At 39.9% G+C, this 17,787-nt stretch overlaps 1 protein-coding gene across 2 annotated transcripts in view; it reads right to left on the bottom strand.

Moving 5' to 3' along the window:
• Positions 1-5,230: 5,230 nt before the first annotated feature.
• Positions 5,231-17,787, bottom strand: part of HNRNPLL (heterogeneous nuclear ribonucleoprotein L like) — a 28,032-nt gene continuing 15,475 nt past the window's right edge. The window contains exons 7-13 of one of the 2 annotated variants that reach the window (XM_051793011.1): positions 14,505-14,576; positions 12,733-12,950; positions 12,456-12,577; positions 11,605-11,806; positions 10,620-10,677; positions 10,404-10,502; positions 5,231-8,474 (exon numbers count right to left, since the gene is read on the bottom strand). In XM_051793011.1, the coding sequence (XP_051648971.1) occupies positions 8,419-8,474; positions 10,404-10,502; positions 10,620-10,677; positions 11,605-11,806; positions 12,456-12,577; positions 12,733-12,950; positions 14,505-14,576 (827 nt within the window). In that variant the 3' untranslated portion in view covers positions 5,231-8,418. The remainder of the gene's footprint in view (positions 8,475-10,403; positions 10,503-10,619; positions 10,678-11,604; positions 11,807-12,455; positions 12,578-12,732; positions 12,951-14,504; positions 14,577-17,787) is intronic. The other variant, XM_051793012.1, reaches the window with a different exon arrangement.

The raw sequence follows: 17,787 nt of genomic DNA, 5'->3' as shown, positions 1-17,787 counted from the left end.
GCTGTCTTCAGTGAATTCCATCCAGTCATTGCCAAAGCTCAATCCCATGCCAAGCACTTGTGGATACAGGGCTCTCCTTGCTCTAGCAGTATCCTTGCATATCCCTCCACGTGCAGCAAGTGACAGCCCTGGGGAACAATGGCCCACCTTTGGGCCAGGACAGGCCCACAGAGGAGCCTCCTCCCTGCTAACTCAGCCCATCACAGGGAGAGGGAATGCGAGAGCTGCAGACACAAGAAATAATAATTTAAAAAAAAATCTATGCCTGCTACTTTGAGACAGTAAGTTTCTTGCTTCAACTGACAGAAAAGTAAGTTCAGTGGGGAATGCCAGGAAGCATTTCAGATAATCAGGTGTCTGGTCCAGAGATGCAGATCAGGTAAAATCCTGCAGAAGCCTGACAACAGCAGAGCTGCAGGTGCTTGGTCCTGAAGAGGACCCCACTCAAAGCCCCTGCCCATTCCTTCATGGCAGCCTTCTGTATTTCAGATAAACAGGATTGCATCACCTGAGCTGTGCCAGGCACACAAAGGGAATTTTGGACTATACACCATCTAAAGCCATTTTTCCATCCTCCTTATTAAATACTGTATTATTTATCTATAGACAGAACCACAGGCCCCGAAAGGAACCAGGATAGGGAGGAGAGGCAAAGTCTGTTGGAAAAGGTCCACAGAGAAGTAGTTGATAAATGCCTTTGTGGCAATAGCTGCCTTATAGCTCACTGTACCCAACTCCTCACTCTCCCCAGATTCCTGGCAGGAACCAGTACCTCCTGGCCCCTCAGAGCCCAGCAGGCAAAACCCATGCACAGGCAGGTTATTCACAGTCTGAGCTCCATACAATGCAACAACCAGTCCAGTAACATTCCCCTGCAAAGTGTGGATTTGTGGGAGGACAAGGAGAGGCATGTTGGCTGTGCCTGTGAGGACAAATGCAATCCCTAAGGTCAAGCAAACTGCATGGGCATGCTGCAAGGGCAAGCTGTTCCATTTCACTAGTAAACCAGGAAGAACTGCCAAGGAAACGGGGAAGTCAAAGATTTTGGGTCTCATGTATTCATCATGTGCAAGCCAGGTGCATAGAGCTACCTTGTACCAAGCCCAAAGCTATCTAAATAAAATCCACTTTACAACAATCAATCTACCAGACACCTGTCTGTAAAAACTTGACAAGCCTGGCTCTGAAAGCTTCTCTGAAAGCTTCTCTGCTTTACAGACCAGCAGCACAGACATTTGTGACTGTTCTGTGCTGGTCCCACAATCAGGAGCCAAAGGTGTGCTCATGTTTCCTTTGCTCCTTTGGTCAGCTCCCCATTAGCAGAGCAGATAAGAACAGTATCTCCCAGGTGAACACAGCGTCAGCCTCTTCACCCCACCTTTCCTCAGATCTCATCAGTGAAACTTGGTCTGTACTTGGAAAGGACACAAAGCAAAAGGCAGTGGTTATCAGCCTGGCTTCTGTGTTGCACAGCCCTAGGTACAAAGCTGATTCAGGGTTACTGGCAGGGTGTTTTGCAAAAGGTAAACAGACTCCTGGCCAAGCTGCAGGACAAGTGTGGACGAGTTTCTGAGCTACCACTGAAACTAGGAGCACTTGGGCTGACTCCCACCCTCCTTGGCACACGAGTTAACCTCATGGCTGGCAGGCCTAAGCTCAAACCACCTACACAGCTCAAACCACCTACACAACTCAAACCAGGCACTTAAGTGGATGACACTGTTGGGAACACTGATCTTCATGGTCTTCAGGCAAATACGAGGTACAGGCAGTCACACGGTGACTGGGGAAATAGGGAATATCAGCACTTCAAGAGGACTAAATTATAGAAGCAGCTTAAGTGCTTGCAAAATGGCTTAAGAGCAGCTTCACATGGAAAGTGACTGCTACTTAAGCAATTTAAAGACTAGCCCCTCTCAAACATTGGTCAGCTATGAGCAGCTTAGCGGAGGCAGGTCTCCTGCCAAGGCTGTCAAGATGGCAGCACGCCACGAGAAAGAAACAAGTATCCCCTTGGAGCAGAAAGCCTCACCCCACACACATAGCGCAGATGAGCGTGTGCCATCACGGTCTCTGAACTGCTCTGTCCTCCCCATGAAAGGAGGTTTATCCTTGGCCGGATGTTCCCAGGAAGGGTCTACAAAGCAGAGTTCCTGGAAAGCTGAGTCTGCTTTCAGCAATGAGAAAATGCAGGTTGTGCTGGCAGTCTCAGGGCAGGAGCTACAGCTCTTTTCTTCCTGCCGGTCTCAAAGAGGAAGATTAGCTTCTGTTGTCCCTGCATCCCTGAATATCCCTGCCCTATTTCTTAGGAAGTTTCAAAATGTACAGAAGGCAGACAGATGAACCAGCTTCGCTTGGAAGCTTTGGGAGACAAAAAAAAGAGAAGCTCCCTTTCTTTTTTCGCAATGCCAGGGTCATCAAGGGTGTGGACACTGGAGGTAATGGCAGGGGCAGATTGAAGCAGCACTCAAACATAAACGATGTGTTATTGCCTATGATGAAGAAACCGAGAAGTGCAGGGTTGCACCTGGCTGTGAACTTGAGGTCCATATCCTTAAAGACAGGGTGAAGTATTTCTCTTCGGGGAGAGAAACGTGTCCTTTAGACCACTTAGGGTAGGGTTGTTTTTATCATTATTAGATAAAAGGTATAGCTGCAAAAAGCAAGACTAGAGAGCATGTTACTCTGAAATGCTTTGAAATAAATCAATAGCTCAGTCCTGGTCTGAAATCCTGTAGTTAAGTTCTCATTGCTTCTTGTTAAAAGGATACAAAAAGGAAGAGTTAGAGGCATATAAAGGATCCTTAAAAGGCACATACAAGTCTTTGCCTATAGGGCAACAAAAAGATGAAAAATCTCCACAGAAGTCTTGGGCAAGAGGAACATATTTAAGCGTAACTAAAATATTCCAGTTTGAGCTCTATCCTCAGAATTCAGGAGTTTGTTTTGGATTTGAAGCGCCACCTCAAGAAAAAAGGTCAGTAAGTGGGATTCCCACCTTAAAGTACTGAAGTTTTAGGTTACCATGGTTCAGATAGAAGCCATGCAGTAACTTCAAAAAAAGATTACCCAGGTCGCTTCCTGACCAGACTATTTCTTAGACACTTCTGAAGCCTTTTGACAGGATGCTCATCTAAAGCCCACTGACTGAATCTGATTTAGCAGCTACAGTGCTGTGGTTGACAGAAGAGAAAACAGAAGCATAATCCATATAACATGCAAATCCCTGCATCCACGCCATTAAGTTTAAAATGGCCAGAAGTCTACACTTTGATGATAGAGAAAGCATCAACTAATACAAATTGTGCTTCCTGAAACATCCAAAGTCTGTTGTGTTAACAGCCCAAAAGACAAAAAAATTTAGGAGAGAGTTTCAGTGAGAAGCACTCCAACTAATAACTTCGGGGGGCTTATTTAACTACTACCCAGCTGAATTTGAGTGGAGCATAAACAATTTAATTTTCTTAGTTGTTTGAAGAAGGATGAGACCACAAATGCAAGGAAAAGGTGGCAAGAGAAAATAAACAGATAATGCCCTATATGAAATTGAGTAATTACATCCTGTATTCTGATGCAACTGCCAACCTCAGCCACCCCCCATGCTGCAAGCCCATCTCAGTGTTTCCTTCTGAATACTGCTATACTGCCCCTGCCAGGACTAATTTGTTTTCCTGGATCCCAGATGCTTTGGAAAAGAGCGTTAATTATCTTGCCATAGCTGCTGGCTCCCTGGCACATTCCTGGAGGACTCATTCCCTTGCATGAAGACCCACTCAGTCTGCAGCTGCTCCATGAACACCAGAGAAGGAAAAGTTAAATAAATCATGCCAGAACTTAAGACCATGCATCGGCAGCTGCAACAGTCACAAGAGCATGGAATTAATGCATGGCTCTAGCCCAGGGAGCCGGCTGGGAAAGGTCAAGACAGGAAGGCTTGGCGTAGGACAGATAACAAATCCTTCTCAACACAAGAAAAGGGACTAAGGTTACTTCCTTTAGAGAGCCATGGTCAAAAGCACAGCACAAGTAATCGGGCTGCATTAAGTTCCTCCACATCCTGTGGGAATTACAATTCCTGGAGAAAGAAATCTTCTATTTTTAACAGGGAAAGAGTATTATGCATTAGGAGACTTAACAGCACAAAAATATTTTGCTCTTTTAACTTGATAATGCAGCTGTCTAGAAATGGAAGCCCTTCACCCTTTATCAAATCAGTTGCATTAGCAGTAGAACTTGGGGGCCTCATCATCCCAAACCCTGAACAGCTACTTGTTTCAGGTTATTTTTATCTCAGACTGTGGTTTTAAGGAACCCAACTGGCATGCTAGAAACATCACATTATCACGGGAGCCCATCTGATCACTCCTCTCCACAAGTATCAGTATTAATGGTGCAACAGAGAAGATACTGCCTTGCTACTCCCTCAGCATGCATAAAGTTTAACAGGCAAGGAAAACAAATGGGAAACTCTTGTTTTATAGGTGAAGAATGACAGCAAGTATTTCTCAACTCAAGAGTTCCCTGGTGAATACTATAAACATTTCTCAGATCTCAGTCCACTGCCAGACCATTCTGTAGAGAAGCAAAGGTAGGCTGGGAAGAGCCGAGATTAACTTAAAACACATGGTCTTAACAATTAGGAACAAAAATGGCATCAAGGTAGAAATGAAGGAAGTATAAAACACACCTGACTCCTCAGGTGAGATCCTGTGTATCAGATCACTTCATGTTGCTACAGTTTAACATGCACCTCTCACCTCTGTCAGCCCCACAGTCTGGGAGAGAGAAACACAGGTCTAGTGAACTGTGCTCACCCCTTGTTCCTTAGTGACTTCCTCCCAGCACCACTTGTCCCTTGCTTAGACAGGATTCTCCACTCACCCTTGAATTTCACAACAAATCAGTCACACAGCATACTTCTCTCTGTTGTCATCCTAACCAGCGCACTGGTTAGACATAAAAATAGACAAAAAATACACAGAAAACCCAGGAATGGCTAAAAAACCCACTAGTAGCTACAGACGTGAGAATGCAGGGTATTTTTAAAGAAGGGCACAAAAAAAAGATGTTTAAACACATCCCTGAAGTGAAAAAATAATTATTGAGCAAGCATGTTCATGTTCCCAGACTTCCATGTATTATTTAACAGAAGATACTGAATGTCTCCTGCTGAGCCACCACCATATTCAAACAAGTTCAAGCACTGTTCACAAGAAAACACACAGCAGGAAAAGGAGCAAGTTGCATTTAATTACAACAAAAGGGGCTCAGCCAGTAACAAGCCAGCTTACCCCAAAGATTATCCCTTACTAAAAGACAGACACCACATTAAGTTGTATCATTCCTTTCATAAAGCAGGACACCCAAACACCTTCTCCATTGTTTCTTTTAAATCTTCTATCACCTGGCAATACACTCTGTCTTACTGTGGTGGTATAGAAAGTCAAAAAACAACTCTTCCCACTTCTTGCATATACGGAAAAATAAATAGAAACAAGGATTAGAGTATCATGAGAGAAGAGGAACAGATCTCCACCTCAATATATCATATACCTCCAATGAAAGGTGACTCATTAGAAAAACAAACAAAACTTCACAGACAAAGGAAACCCAAGAAACAAACAGTGGGACAGACACGAAGATGTATTACAGAGTGAATGCCAGCTGCTTACAAGCAGGGAATGTGCATAGCAATGTTCACTGTTTTGCTTGTATGGCTTATGCAAAAGAGACAGGAAAAAACTGCATTAAGAGACCTTAAAAGTTTAATTTTAATCTAACAATTACAGTAATGCTGCTGCCAAATGAGACAAACTTCACTTCCCCTGGAGCAACTAACTCCCCACCTGCCCCACTGTTTTGTCTCTATTCCAAAGAGCAAGATTAAAAGTGAACACAGATGTCGTGTGTGGAAGGAGACCAATCTCATTCCCTCCTGAGGACAAGCATCCATCCTTGCAGGCCCAAGAGAAGACATTACTTCCTTTAACAGCAAAACACCAACAAGGAATCTTTCCTGTTCTCATGAATACATGAGTAAGATGATTCTTTTATGGAGAAAGTAGCTTGCACAACTTTTCAGTCTCCTCTCTTTTCTGCCCCACACGGCACAGGCTACTCATTTTGCATATGGAACTTGCAGTTGCTATCAAGTCCTCTAAGACATACCCAGAACTATGCTTCATTCATCTGGGAAGCCACAGGAAAGATGCCTTTCACCTGAACATCTTAGGCACTGAATGCTGTGATCCACTGAGGACATCAAAACATTAAAGTGCATTTCTTTTTTTTTCTTTTTTCTTTTTTTTTTTTTTTTTGTAAAACCTGAATGTTTTAAGGGTCACTCATCCCACATTGCAAACTGGACCAACAGAAAACATGCTATTTTTAATGCTCAACTACAAACAACTTGACTTCTGAAACTACATTAATACAAATAGCAATGCAAGTTAGGACAGAAGAAACAGGTTTCCACAGAACATTCAAGTTATGGAAGAGCAATGAAAGACTGGGAGAGACCTTTTACAGTTAAAACACTAAGCAGCACAGAGCATTTCAATAGTACCCAGCATTTCTGGGGCAAGTAGCAACATATGGCACACAAGTGGAAGCGTCTGGAAGCAATTTCTGGGGGAAGAGCACTGCAGCTGAAAGAGTATTAGCAGTGCCCCTAAAATGCAACTCAGTTTACCACCTCCCAGACAGGAGGCTAATATTACTCCAAACTCTGTGCTGAAAGAGCTACCAAAGAGCAGCTGTGCTTCAGTTCCCAGGTTGGACCTATTAGAAGCCTGATGTGAACACCTGAAATACTCATTACCTAAAGCATGAACAAAATGGAGGTAGACAGGACAAAAATGAATCTCTGTTGATGAGAAAACCTGAAGGACATCTGACACATTTTCCCTTGTGTGATAAGGAGTATTTGCCTTGAAATTAAGAATGGGGAAAATGCAGTCTGTATTGAAAGATGTGCAGTGGCCACAGCCTATAAACATGCTGCAACATAACCTGTCAAGGACAAGCACACTGCACAAACCATCTTGCCTAAAAGAGGGATATAGATAAAATGTGTAAAGATAGAAAAAAGAACTTGTATGATAAAGTATAAAATAGCTGATAAAGTAACTTCCCTCTGACAACTAAGAGCAGAACTGAAGTAGCCCTAAACACTTTGCTACAAATTCAGAAAGGGGAACAAACACAGAGCCTAGGACAACAGCTTCCAGGCTTCCCTGCTTGGATTCCCATTTCTGGGGGTTTAACCCAAATGAGATACAACTCCAGTTCCAGAAGAGATCTTTCAAAGTACTGGGACAAAACAAATAATCTTCCCCAAAGTGAAAGATTTCTTGCCTCGTTAATTTTACATCATGTTATCATTGTCTGAATCCCACTGAGACTACCTCAGTTTAAGATACAGCCTAGCCAAGACTATCCACCCTATGAATTCTTTCATGGTCATAACAGATGTTTAAGATAAATCAGACAAAAGAAAACCTTGAATTAACTGTCCAGGTATGAGAGAGTATGGTGGGGCTTGCTTTTTGTTTTAACTATTTCTACCACCTTGGTTTCTTGTCATATACCCAACTTTTACCATTCAGTATGTCATAAACACTGCTTTAAAAAAAGAGTCAAAAGGATATGTTAAACACCAAAGATTCAAGTTTAAATTATGGAAAATGAGGATGAACACATTGATACAGGCTTGTAACTTTAATTTTTAAAAGGCCCCTACGGTGGAACTAGCTATAGATGGCATCATGCTAATGCAAATGGAAAATAGTTAAAAAAAAAACCAAACAAAACCACTTTAAATAAGTATGAATCATACCATACATGTGTACATACTTTAAAATTTTCTATGTCAGCTTTGTTTGAAATATAAATCAAGTCTATACTACTAAAAGTTCAGTATGTGCAACATTAACCCGATCAAAGCATTTTATAAATACAAGCTTTTTAGTATTGCAACATACTTCACTACTTAACATACTGAAAAACAAGTCCTACATTTAAAATTCTGATGTAATAGTTCTATCTGCCAATTAAGATTAAAAATGGAAAAATACTTGCTAATCTTTAACATTTTGAAAATGCAAATATATTTCGATTTTGAAAAGAAACAATCTTGGTTATACTACTGGTGCTTCTTTAGACATTTGAAAATACTACACTAACAAAATACAAACTTTGTAGTAAGCTTACAACATGTACTTCTCAGAGGCAAAAAGAAAAAAATCTGGTTTGTATTTATGAAGGAACATCCATTTATTATAAAACAAGATAAAAGATATTAGAATTAAGTTGAAACAAGGCAACATTAGAACAACCACTTTAGAGCTTTGTGAACGAAGTGTAGTTTTAAACTTGCAAATCGAGGTGAACGTAGCTCTTAACATGCTGTCCTCTTCTCTATAAATGGGATGAAGTAGAGAAGCAAAGCTTCAAGGTATACGGGTTGGAGCCATCTGTGAGGAGACAACACAGAACAGACTGTGGGCATCTTGCTGGGCCCGGCTCTCCTGCTGATCAACATCACCTTCCGTAACCTGAGGAGTTCACACCTCCCTGCCTACCCCCACCAGTGTCCCACAGACACCAGGTGACCTGTTAGAAGGTGTTACTGATACTCTACCAGCATTTTTAGACATAAAAACGAAGTGATGGATCTGGCTGTAAGGTAATATACATCAAACTCCAAATGCTGTACTATACACAAGAAAGAATTTACCATTATCACTGCCCCTCCTCCTGGCTGAACTATTTATAAAAGTAGTATTCAATAGGCAAAAGAGTTCTAAGACAAAAGGCACAGATATTTAAGGAAGTCAAGACTTAAAATGAGGCAGAGCTCTACCAGAGTGGCACTGGACAGTGTTTACGTGTGTTTGACTGAGAAAAGAACAGCAGGATGTCCAGCACACCCTTCGGGCCTCTCCAGAAAGCAAAGCATAAAACAACCCCTCTCATTTGAAAAAGGTGTCAAGATCCACAGATGGCAGCACACATCTGCCTCTCGGATAGTGGAAGCTAAGCCCTCTTGGTTCAGCTATCTTACTACAGCAAGTCTGGACCAGCAGTTCTTGGTTTAAAACACTGCTTTTCCCTGTGATAGCTGTATCTTGGATTATGCATTAAGGTTTCCCTTTTTCTTGTTGAAAGAGAAAGATCTTTTGCTGTTACCACCTCTTCAAACTGAGATAAAACTGAAATTGTGAACAGTATGTTATCAATAATATCTTCGAAAATATTCTGCCCCAAAGTAATCTCAGTCTATTATTAAGATGGTGGACCAAAAATGTGGGAGAATAGGAAAGATTAAACTGTTAATACTTCACAGGGAGACAAATTCATAATACTTTGGAGAAGGTAGTTTAAAATAGTATTAGACACTGGCTGGATTCAATGCTTTGTCTGTGAACACCTGGAAAAATTCCATTTAATCCAGTAAACTATCTTAATTGTCCAGTGTAGACCTGGCCTACTGTGTACCTGTTCAGCAGGTGAACTCCCCCTGTTCTATTTTTCCTAGTTTGGAGCTAAATTCAGCTGGGCCTCACAGTTTCTAGTTTCAAAGAGAACCCAGTACAGAAGCAGTAAATTCAGAGTAATAAGCTGAGTAACTTAAAGAATCTTCTGCCCAAGACATTCAAGATTTTTCTGTATTTACTGTGAAAGAATCATACAATCATATAATGACTTGAGTTGGAAGGGTCCTTAAAGTTCATCTAGTTCCACCCCTTGCCATGGGCAGGGATGTCACACACTAGATTATGTTGCTCAGAGCCCCATCCAACCTGGCCTTGAACACTGCCAGGGACAGAGCATCCACGACTTCTCTGAGCAACATGTTCAGTGCTTCACCATCCTCACAGTCAAGAGTATCTTCTTAACATCTGAACTTTAAATCTCTCCTCTTTTAGTTTAAAACCATTACCCCTTGTCCTATCACTATTTGCCCATGTCAAAAGTTGCTTGCTCTCTCTTTTTTTATAGGTCCCCTTCAAGGTACTGAAAGGCTGCAATAGGGGCACCTCAGAGCCTCCTCTTCCCCAGGCTGAACAATCCTCATTGTCTCAGTCTTTCCTCAGAGGAGAGGTGATCCAGCCATCTAATCATCTTTGTGTCCCTCCTCTGGATTTGCTCCAACAAATCCTTCCTGTGCAAGGACTCCACAGCTGGGTGCAGCACTCCAGGTGGGTCTCACCAGAGCAGAGCAGAGGGGCAGAATCACCTCCCCTGGACCTGCTGGACACATTGCTTTTGATGCAGCCCAGGGTGTCGTTGGCTTTCTGGGCTGTGAGTGCACATTGCTGGGTCATGTCCAGCTTTTCATCCACCAAGTCCTTCTCCACAGAAAAAAATTTCTAGCAGTAAGAATAGGAAAATTTACTTACTTGGGACTCTTATCTGGTAGTGATTAAGTACAGTGAGAGCTTCCACTGCGTCTGTCTTACATTCCCATTCCAACAGACCAGACAATGTTTTGGCAGAAGCTGTCCAAATGAGAAATAAAAAAGGGAAATAGGGGATCAGTAACATCTCCTGGCAGTATATGCTCAGATCAAAATTGGAATTCAAATAATTCCCCAAACAGGTCAAATTTCACTTACGTTTTGGATCAAACACTTTGTATTTAATAAAGCTGAGAACTTCATGATCCTCACATAACTGTCACAAAAATAAAATAAGACATAAAACTCCATTAAAAATGCATATAAATACATTAGCAAAAATTTCAGGTTCCTAGAAGAGGCACACAAAACCAAAAATACTGACTCTTTCAAAGGGTTTAGAATTTATGGCAAATTATTATTTTAAAAATGTTTAGATTATTCTTATTTAAATTATTCTTTAGAATACCATTCTTTAGTACACAAAACAAGGCTGCTATATCTGTGATATCACTACTATCTCAAAGAACATATTTAAATAGTAAGTTCTAATTTTTGACATTCCTACTTCAATACAGTAGCTCAGACATTGTACACACAAGGACACCACTTGTGACCCAGAGTTAACTTTCAGACAGAGTCGGGAAAAAAAATATTTTTATTGAACTGAAAAAGAACTCACTGAACTGTCAGCAATTTTACCACTGCCTCCAGCTAAGAGGCCCAGTATTGCATGCTTTAAGCATCCAGAATTCATCTAGGACTCAACTGTGCAAAGTGTTCCAGGTGCATTCTTCTCTCCATTCCAAAACATCCTAGCAGTCGTTACAGTAACCATCTCAGGGAATCAGTAAATCTTTTGTGAACTGTAGTCCTACCTTTCATGTATTTGGTTTTGTGTGTCTCTTCCCTTTCCTCCACAAAAAAAAAACCCCACATTAAGGTCTTCAACTTTATTTCCAGGATTTTGTTTCTCACATTAAAAAAAAATAAATTAAAAAATAAATAAAATTGAAAGAGTAACTCCAGCATTGTGAAAATATCGCATCTTCTATAGAGAGGGGCTACAAATGTATTTTAAAGAACAGATTCTCCTCCAGTGGCTATGCTATAACCACCCCAGTTATTTCTTTTTAAAAGTAGCACCACGTAAAGCTGGGATAGAGCCCAAAAGCACTGAGTGCCAATCATTCCAATTGCCTACCTTTACAAATGTTTCTTCAGTTACACACAGGGGAACATTATAATAATGCAGCACACAGGAGGGTGGTTGGATGATGTTCTTAGATGCCTGGCCAGCACTGGTGAAGCGATTGTTCTTACTCATTGCAAAATCCTTGTAACTACTCGTGCCATCCTCTAGTTCAAATATCTGGCTTGGAACTACTGAATGCTGCTTGGAAACACTGGAATTTAAGGATAGATAGAAATAGATAAAGTTTCCTTAATAATTAAGATTCTTAAATAATTGCAGATTATTGATCTAACCAGAACAGAGTTGACATTTCTTTGTAACAATCTGAAATACAGTAAGAACAAGATGTGTTGGATTTGACACCTTGCTTAAAAAATACAGAAAAGATGGATAAGACACATTAGAGAATACAGTTTACTAAAGGCCAATCCATGTAATGCCAACATGCATTATTAATGTAAATAAATAAAATTATAAATCGTAATAAATCAATCTCAGAATGGTTGAGGTTGGAAGGGACCTTAAAGACAATCTAGTTCCAACCCCCATGCCATAGGCAGGGACACCTTCCACAAGACCAGGTTGCTCAAAGCCCCATCCCACCTGGCCTCGAACACTTCTAGGGATGGGGCATCCACAGCTGCTCCAGGGAACCTGTGCCAGGGCCTCACTACCCCCACAGTAAAGAATTTCTTCCTAACATCGAATCTAAATTCACCCTCCTTCAGCTGAAAGCCAAAACAAACAGCTGAAAATTGGAAATCATAACTCCAACAATGACAACAGAATAATGAGATATTGTCTGAAACCTCATTCCATCTGCTCACTAGTAGACTATTAATCTGATAAAACATATTTACCAGACATTAAGTCTCTTTCCAAACAACTTGACGTTATTGAGATGTGTGACTGCTCTTTCTACAGCATACTCATCACCCATTTCCACCAGTGCTGTGCCTGGAATAGTCTTCATAAATTTCACCTGAGATAGATAAGGTAAAAAAAATGACATTGCAACAAACAGCCCAACCAATAGTTTTATAAATTAGTAGGTAATATTTTTAGACCATCTCAGACAGGTTTTTCCAAAGCATTTAAAAGTAGTAGTTTCCAAGTTTCTAATAAATGATGCCTTACCTTCTCAATGTTTCCATACAAGCAGAACAGGTTGAATACCCTTGAACAGTTCATCTTGAGCTGATGCAACCCACTGACCATGACAACCGACCCAGAAGGATTTCCACCATGCATGTAAGAAGAGGATGCCTGGGGCAATGGATAAGCAACAAGTTCTGGAGTGTCCCGAGATCCCATTCGGTACCGGCTTGGCAAGGGCAACAAAGGACCATGTGATCCTAAGGAGATGAAAGACCATGTTTTCATATTGTTTGAAATAAGCTTCGCTACTTAATCAGGCATTTAAGCCCACATATATAATGCATATTTAAAGGAGATGTTGAAGGTTACAGTAGTTGCCATTAATGCTTTTTCCCTTTTAAAGACAACAAAACAAAGCAAAAGCAATAACAACAGCAAAAAAACCCCAAACCACCAAACAAAGAAACCCTCTTCTATTCAATTTAATGTTCCAAGTCTCTTCTTACACTACCAGGTAAGATATATGCAAGTGAAAACAGGTATTTCAGTAATTACAAAAATAGCATCTTCCCTGCACCATACAAAATATTTGTACATAAACATATTGGAAGAAATATTTAAAATCAATCTTCAGAAATATTCCCATGTCTACTTATAGAGCTACATGACACCAAGAAAGAATATTACAGAGCAGGGAGAACTAACCAAAAGGAGAGAACTTTTAGCCAGAGATCAGGAGAGATGACACAGCTCTTTTTTCCAGAGACATGAGATTAAGTCAGAAGACTGCCTTCCTACAAAATGCTCATTTGGAAGAAACAGGAATACTTAAACCCCCTACATTAATGCAAAATGAAGCAGTCCAATTTTCCACTACAGGTAAAGTGACAAGTTTCACTGAAAGAGACAATTTCTTTTTTTTTTTTTAATGATGAGACACTACTAGTAAGCAATACCTCTGTTTACAGAAAACATTGGAATTACAGACCAAGAGGAGGATCCCTGCTTTTCTGAGACAAAAATAATGTGAAATTCACATAAGCTAAGTATAAAAGGAACCTCTTGTCCTTTTTTGCCCAGCAAAAAGCAGTAATGACAAGGAGACAGTGATATAGGAGGAGACAGACACATTACTTAAGGCAAAAGGATATATCAGAAGAATGAAAAAAGAACATCACTGAATCAAGGTGGAACTTGGAAAATCTGGAGATTTGAAGAACCTTTTAGAAAGAGTAGATAGGATGTCAACCTACATTGTAAAATATCATAAACACCTTTGCAAAGAAAGAGGCAAGACACATCACATTGCATCTGACAGCTGAGAGAGAAAATAACTAGAAAACTTATGTCTAGGTGGGGACATTTGTTTCTCAACCCAGAGGTCTTGGTCCAGACAGACCTTCATCTACAGAAAGCACTGGTAACAACTGCAGCAGTAATTCCAGACCATCATTCCTATGCAGTCACACAGCTATACCTTTTCAGAATTAGCTGAATTAGAAGAAACACAGCACCTACAATTCATAGCTTCGCATGCAAGAGCGTCAGAGCTCTGTGTTGCATCAAACCATTGATCAAGCTATGTTGCTGTTTTCTACGTAGAGCTGGATGTTCTCTACGAAAGGAAGAGGGAAGGCAATGAATGTACGTGGGTTTCAGTGAACCAACAGTGTTTTCAGGACGTAGGACTGACAGCACCGCAGGTGAACTGCTCATGCTGAAGGGATCCACCTTCAAGCATTGATTGAATATTTAGAATTCCACACAACATGTAAAGAAATCATAACCACCTTTCATCTTACGTCACTTACCATAACCATCATGTCTAAAGGATGATGGGTGCTCTCCCAAAATAGCTTGCCTCTGCCGGCCCTTCCCTCTGTCTAACATGTGGGAAGGGAAAGAAAACAGTTTAGTAATCACAACTATGCACTTGACTTCTCCAGTTAAGACACAAAGCTTCTAGTTAAGAAGCAAAACAGTAATTTGAGTCCTTGTTAATTTTATAAATGATTTCTCATTCACTGTATGTCTAAAACCACAAGCTGTAGCCCTGGGACACCAAAATTAAAAGACTGCCATCTGTATAACAAAATTGCACTTAAGTTGATTGGGGGCAGTGGCCAATGAGGAGATGCAGACATTTAAAGTTTATGGAAATACCCAATAGTTTTCCTAAACAGACACCACACATTAGTATAGAAAACACCATACAGCAGAATTTACCTATGTGTCTCTTAAAACAAATTTGAAATGCAGTACTTTTGAAAGACAGTACCTGAATCATAATATTAGCTTCAACAGCAACACATTTTCAAAGTGGGCTTCTTTCAAGAAGTTTCAGCATAAGCCAACAACAACCTGTATTACATGGTTTCATAATCAGTAAACAGAGAGCATTACATATGTGTACATATATATTTACAGAACACCTACTGATTTATGGGCGTGCTGAAAGGATTGTACATTATGGCATTATCAGCAGCACGTAACAGTTTAATTGAAGAAAAATATCACTGAATAATGCACTTAAACAGTCAATCCTTTAAGAAAACCCAGTTCTCTAGAACATAAAGTTAAGCAAGGGATCTACATTAATGGAGGAAACCAATGCATCACAGCCAAAGCTGTATTTTCTAATAAGATCCATGCTGCACAACAAAGAAAATCTAAACTTCCAGACTTCTTTGTGGTAAGCAACGATTGTTTTCTTACAATTAAAAAAGCCACATTGAAAAGATGGGGCAAGACATTTATCAGTCTACAACAGTTACCAGGAAATTTAAGTATGACTGCTGAAAATAGTAAATCCAGCCCAATGCAGTTGGAGGTATTTCCCCTGAAAAACAGGAACTATCCACATTATACAACAGTGGGAGATGAAAACACATGTGCCCTTTCTGCTCAGGATTTCGAGGACAGGTTCCAAGTCAGATATTTACTTTGATAAAAAAGACTGAAGAGAGAACAGTCCTGAACACTTTCAACTATATAGAAGAGAGACTACTGTTGTCAAGTGTTGCTTTTCCATTCCCTTTTCAGGGTAACAGCTCTGGTTCGTGGCTCTAGAAAGCAAAGGGGTGTCATATTTTGAGCATTTAAACTGTATGCAGTAATCATCTTTCAGAAAAATCAGTTCTGTAATTCCAGTCTGTGGAGCTAAATCCTTTGAAACTGTCCCCAGTAAAATCCAGCAAAGTATCACATTTTTCAAATAAAGAATTCTGGGAGAACAGTCTGACAAATATTTCCTCCTTGTAGTAGTGTACTCCACTGCTCTCTCCTTGCCCTACACTTGTTCCTCCTTCCTTGAACAAAGTCCCTGGATTGTGCCAGTACAAATACTTGTGTAAACAAGCACAGAAACATACATAAGAACTGATTCTGTGTTAAAAATAATTCTGAAATGAAAGGTTCTTTATAATCTTGTTTAAGTTTGGTTTTGTTGATTTTTGTGTTTGTTTTTAAATCAGGTCCTTGAGTCACTGACTGTGCTGGTATTACCACCAAAAGAAATGCTCCAAATTATAGTTTGAACATTCTGGCTAAAGGCAAGTAGAATACTAAGTCAGGTGTGGTTTTGGTTTAATCTAATGCAATATGGGTTCATAGCAGCAGGCACTTGTAAGGAATTTTACTTCAGTGGAGAAATATTATGTGCAAGTCTGTAATTTGTTACCATAAAGCACTAAAACCAGTTCTAAAAAAAAAAAAAAGGAAGTCATTAGCAAAATGCATTTCCTTCCTAACATTTGAAGGGGAGATGTGAAAATCTGAAAGGATTTATCAGCACGTCTGTCCCTGGAATGAAATTCCTTTGGGCTAAGATCTTCCTGCAGTGAGAGCCCTACAGTTCGGGGACACATGAAGTTCAAAACCCAAACAATGATGTTGCAAGAGTAAGTTGAAGCACAGATACAAAAACACTCTCTATCTCTCTCAATGAAAACCCCAACTCCTGAATTACTAAAATTGCTCTAGATGTCTGCTTTCTCAAGTACATTTCAGTGTTCATTCAACAATTTATATTCCCATTTTCTAGATAAGTGGATGTGAACCATAGTAAATGAAAAATCGTGCTATATACAATATACAATGAGATATATATAAGGCTAATTTTTTTCCTCTAACGTGTAGCAGGGTGATGTATAGAGAATAGAGACAGTAACAAAAGGAAAAGAGTAGAATGAGAGTTCTTGAGAAAGAGCAAGCCATTCCTATACTAAGTTTTTCATTTTCCACTGTTTGCTCTATTTGGGGGAACCTCAAGTTCATACAGCCATACTTATCTGCAGACCAATTACATAATGTAATTAGATGGACAATCTTACAAGTCAGTCTCCAAACACTGCAATAACCAAAAGATATGAGGGTCAAATTAATCCTTCAAATTTTTCAGATTTTTTTTCTTGCCCTTGAGTTTTGAGTTTCTTCAGAATCCCTTTATTTTTAACTCAAGAATTTGAGAAAAAAAATTGAATCCCAATACAAATAGTCATAATCTACAAGCTGCAGCCAATACTGTAGCTCCCTTGTTAACTTTTTACAAGAACTTCATTTTGAAAATCCAAGCCCTAAGTTTTTAGTTGTACAACAGTTTCACAAGCCCAGCGTCTCTGCAGAGTTACTTTGAAAGTGCATATCTCTTGAGACAGCGAAGCCCTGGTTCTCATATAGCCTTTGGTAAGTAGATACTCTATCTTGGTCACATTATCTTCACTTTTCTAACTTTACATTGAACACATTATTGTACATAGATAACTGAACACTGCACTCAATAGTTACAGATTTTTGTTTTCTTTTTTTAAATAAACACTTTACAGGAGTCAGGCTACACAGCAGTTTGACTGTACATATATAATCATAGATTCCACTGACATGAATTAAGCTCTGGTAACTTTTACAGCTGAGTACTTAAGAGACAGTAGCAATTATGAATCTCCCTGCTTTATTACTTTTGTATAGCTGAGGGGGGCTAATGATATTGCACTGCTCAGTTCCAACTATCTACATATAAGAATTAAATTTCCCTACTACTAGACAATATTTACACTGTTAGGTCTGAATGCAACTCTCACATACAGCAAGTAATAA

Source organism: Manacus candei, unplaced genomic scaffold (genome assembly GCF_025592945.1).
Source record: "Manacus candei isolate 608988 ecotype Guabito, Panama unplaced genomic scaffold, ASM2559294v1 h1tg000035l, whole genome shotgun sequence".
In the NCBI taxonomy this organism is placed as follows: domain Eukaryota; kingdom Metazoa; phylum Chordata; class Aves; order Passeriformes; family Pipridae; genus Manacus; species Manacus candei.
Note: the sequence above shows the minus strand (reverse complement) of the source record. Positions and strands in the feature narration are given on the sequence as shown.